Source organism: Cariama cristata, unplaced genomic scaffold (genome assembly GCF_000690535.1).
Source record: "Cariama cristata isolate BGI_N322 unplaced genomic scaffold, ASM69053v1 scaffold12374, whole genome shotgun sequence".
NCBI lineage: Eukaryota > Metazoa > Chordata > Aves > Cariamiformes > Cariamidae > Cariama > Cariama cristata.
In genome coordinates, this window is record NW_009613550.1 from 1 (window position 1) to 4,518 (window position 4,518).

General features: G+C 41.7%; 1 protein-coding gene across 1 annotated transcript in view; it reads left to right on the top strand.

The window, feature by feature from the left end:
* Window positions 1–1,108: 1,108 nt before the first annotated feature.
* The window catches only part of CHODL (chondrolectin), a 13,008-nt gene continuing 9,598 nt past the window's right edge, over window positions 1,109–4,518 (top strand). Inside the window, exons 1-3 of the mRNA XM_009699069.1 lie at window positions 1,109–1,211; window positions 2,121–2,433; window positions 3,201–3,358. Coding sequence (XP_009697371.1) covers window positions 1,109–1,211; window positions 2,121–2,433; window positions 3,201–3,358 — 574 coding nt within the window. The remainder of the gene's footprint in view (window positions 1,212–2,120; window positions 2,434–3,200; window positions 3,359–4,518) is intronic.

Genomic DNA, 4,518 nt, shown 5'->3' on the forward strand with positions numbered 1-4,518 from the left:
GTTAAATACAAAAATGAAGCAACACTAAAGCAAGAAGAATTAACTTTATTGTATCTTTTAGGCTTTTTTGTTCACTTCTATGTTTATTCTTTGTGTATAGAAAAACACTGGCCTAAAAAGATTAAGTACAGCTCAAGTTATAGGATGATGTTGCTGTTTCCCAGTGACAAGTTATTCTTTTTTTTAGGGTAAAACAGGGTAAAACCTGTCCAAAGGTAAAGCCAAAGTATTATTTACGTGAATTGTGTATCTGGGTATGCTTCAGAGTGGGAGTAAATAAAAGATTTTCAACTGCAAAACTAACATGGTACAATAAAACATCGTCCTTGCCAAATTTTCCAGTAAAATCATAAAATTTACTTTCTAAACAATCTAGATAGTGCTTGGTAGTTCTTATTACTTTCATATCCTTCAGTAATTCTTACTTAGCAAAATAAGCTCTCCTACTTTTCTTTTCTGATGATAAATTTCCATACTGACTTTTTAAAGAGATGATTAGCTTATTTCCTTATATTTAGAACCCTTCTACTGTCCCTAAATAATCATGCTGGAGTTCAGTTGCAGCTGGTATAAGTGAGTTTGTTCATTCCACATCTTGTATATGTTGAATAAACTCTAGAGAGTCTCACTAATTGAAGATTATTATAATTGTTTTTCCTTTTTTGGGAAAAAGGCATGTGTCTTTCTCAACCAAAGAACTGGAAGCAATAAACATTATTTCTTCTTCATTTGGCTTTTGACTCTTTCCACAGACATAACTTTGAAGGGCAAGGGAAAACCTGCATGAATGCAGTAGGTCTAGTGCTTCCTGAAGGCACCGCAGGGCTTCTTTATGGTATCTGGGTAGTATTGTGATATCTACTAATGTCTGGAGTTTCTGTTGGCTGTGTTAAGGGATGTTCTGGAGGTGGTGGCCACACTCTTTTCCAGGACTCCCTCCTGCCTGGTCGCTGGTGCCCATCCCAGTACCCAGGGCCTCCCTCTGAGCTGAGGGATGTGGCTGCTGCCTTCCCCTTTGCTGATTCAACCGGTAGCAAAGATGAACAGATATCCCAGTGCCACACAGCCCGGACACCAACATGGCCATCACACAGACGGGGACACTGACATGGCGCTGCCTTCAACAGCACCCACGTACAGGACCAACATATGGGACCCGCATAAATGTGGACAGCCAAGCTCCCTCCTCCTCATCAACTGGCTGAGAGAAGGTCTCTAGGGAAGGCAGACATCCAGACACACACATCCCCCCCTGTTTTACATGCAACTGGCCCCTTTTATACCCCTTTCTGTCTATTCCCCCTTTGTTCCTCCCCATTCCCTAACCCTCATCAGATTGCATCGTCCCACCAACCCCTCCTTATCAAGTTGCAAAATCCCATTTCCCTGCAGTTTCCCAATAGCCCACCAATTAGTGTGTGACAAGTTTCTTGTTTTCTCCATTGTGTTTTCCTGACAGGTTTGTGTCTGTATATTTTGTTCTCTTTCTTATTATTCCTTTTTGCACTGAAAAAGTTATTGACCAGATACCCTTAAATGAGCAGACACTCTCCTTCCACACACCCTTACAGGTTGTACTTAGCTACTCTTTGCTATAGTGTGTCTACGTGGTCCTTGGGAATACAGCCTCTCAAGGTTAGATAGCAGAATCAAGAATCTTCTAGCTGTTGCTTGACACTAAAATTGAGAATTGTAAACATTTTTTTTTCTGGCAAATAGCTTTGATTACAAAATAAAAGTGGAGGTGGTCCATTAGTATGAAATAGTTAATACCGTCCAAATGGTTCCTGGCTTTAGCAGAGGGGACTGATGGTACAGTCATTAAAGTAGAGAATATTTTTCTAGAAGTTGGTGGGAGTCTTCAGTGTCTTGGACAGTTTCATAGGCCTTGGGAAGAAAGCCATGGTTTCCTATGAACTGTATGATATTTGCAATTTAAATTAAAGCTAAGATTTTCAGCACTGTCAGTGTACCACCGTGAGTCCTTTCAAATGAGGGCACAAGAGAAAAAAACCTACCATCCTTTTCCATCACAGTATCATACTGTGCTATACTTCTTTTTTTTGCAGTTGTGATATTCATTACTATACTCTAAACACTCTCATATTTATATTTTTCAGGTCAAAAGGTGTGCTATGGTGACTTCAAGCGTTCTTGTTACAAGTTAGCTTATTTCCAGGACTTGTCCAGACGTGTGGGCTTTCAGGAGGCCCGCCAAGCTTGCGAAATTGATGGCGGGGCTTTACTGAGCTTGGAAAGTGAAGCTGAGCAGCAACTAATAGAAAACATGTTGCAAAACCTCACTAAATCAGGCTCCGGGATTTCTGATGGTGATTTCTGGATTGGATTGTGGAGAAGTGGTGATGGACTAGCCACCTCAAGTGCTTGCCCTGACCTCTACCAGTGGGCTGATGGAAGTATTTCGCCATTCAGGTAAGTCTGTAAAACCGCTTATTGAGATGGTTTCATGGAAAGAAATGGAGAGTGAAATGCCTGACAAGTCAAGTCTTCTAGAAAGAAGCTTGAAGACTTGCTGTCCCATGAAGTTGGTAGCATCCCTCCTTAACTTCTCCAGATAAAGGGGAGCTGGCAACCAGGGTTTGAATTTGAAGCTGTAAAAGTATGGCATAGTGTGACTTCAGCCTACAATTTTCTTTGCTCCCATCTCATGAGTTTGCCTATGTACGGCTTTTGAAGGTTGTTCTGCCACACATAGAGACTTTAGGATGTGGTCTGAAAGCAGGCAGACAAATTCTGTAAGACTCTGGCCACCTCGAATCAGGGAGCCACCACCAAGTAAATTAATGCATGTTACTTAGTGCAAATTGTTCTGTTTCTACCCTGCCTTTTGAAAGGCCTTTAATTTCCTGATTAAGCCAAAGACCAGAGTAGCAGCAGCTCACAGAACTCAGGACAAAGGGACAGGTAAGAATCAGATAGGAAGGAAAACAGGTAGCAGAGCTGTAGGGTGTTATTTCTGCATAGGTGCTTTGGCTGCTCAGAATTTTTTTAAGATCCAGAGATGTGGAGCCTAGACCCTGAACTCCTTTCACAGAGGAGTTGTGGGAAATGCAGCGTATCTTTGAAGAGGATGGGGCCACTGGGGTTGACACATCTTTATTGATAAAAACTCCTTCCCTTGGCGTCCTGATGAACCTTAGCTTCAAAATTTGAAAGTCTGTCTTTATGTGTACCACTAGAAACTGGTATACAGATGAGCCTTCCTGTGGAAGTGAAGCCTGTGTTGTGATGTATCATCAGCCAACTGCAAACCCTGGCCTGGGGGGGCCATACCTTTATCAATGGAATGATGATAGATGCAACATGAAGCACAATTTTATCTGCAAGTATGGCCCAGGTAGGTGAAACTAAAGCTATATTTCACAGGTGGGATGCTTTCTTAGAAAAACAATTTCCCCTTGTGAGGGAATCTGCCTGTGGTACTGATTCCTTTAGTATGTGAATGTCAGCTGACATTAACAGGCGATATAATACATCAAACCTAGTGATAATTTAAATAAATCTATCTATATCCAATAAGAATGTTTTCAAGCTTAGCTTCACTATCATGCATTCCTAGGTTTACTTTGATTTAATTCATTCACTAGTTATTTTTATTCACAAAGTGGCCATTTTCTACTTCCCTTGCTCACTACATCTCTTGATCCAACTATAGAAAAAAATTACACTGTCATATCATAGAATCACAGAATGGTTTGGTTGGAAGCGACCTTAAAGATCACCCAGTTCCCACCCGCATACCACGGGCAGGGACACCTTCCACCAGACCAGGTTGCTCAAAGCCCCATCCAACCTGGTCTTGAACACTTCCAGGGATGGGGCATCCACAGCTTCTCTGGGCAACCTCTGCCACTGCCTCACCACCCTCATGGTGAAGAATTTCTTCTAAAATCTCATCTAAATCTTCCCTCTTCCAGTTTAAAGCCATTGCCCCTTGTCTTATCACTCCAGGCCCTTGTACAAAGTCCCTCCCCAGCTTTCTTGTAGGCATTTAGGGGGCCCTTCCTTTACTGGAAGGCTGCTCTAAGGTCTCCCTGGAGCCTTCTCTTCTCCAGGCTGAACAGCCCCAACTCTCTGAGCCTGTCCTCGTAGAAGAAGTGCTCCAGCCCTTGGATCATCTTCGTGTCCTTGTAGATGCAGACCTCTGCCATTTCATACCAACTTATGTGAGATGGCTTTTTCAAAAAGTTTTGGTTTAATGAAGTCCGGAACAGCAGGAAGAAAATTCTATGTTCATGCATGTGGATTTGTAGATATGAAAAGCAGATGCACACTACTTCAGAAAGTGTTTCAGTGACAGAAAAATCCAGATCTTAGGGAATTTGGCTGTACTTCCAGACATGACATAGCTTCTGTATATGTCAGTAGAGGAAACACGAACTATAAACTAGAACTTTGTGCAAATAGAAGAAGGACATGAAAAGTAAACTTTCAAGTTGAGCCTGTAATAGTTTCTACTTTTGATCGTACTTACAGTAAATGAAAATGTGTTTTTCA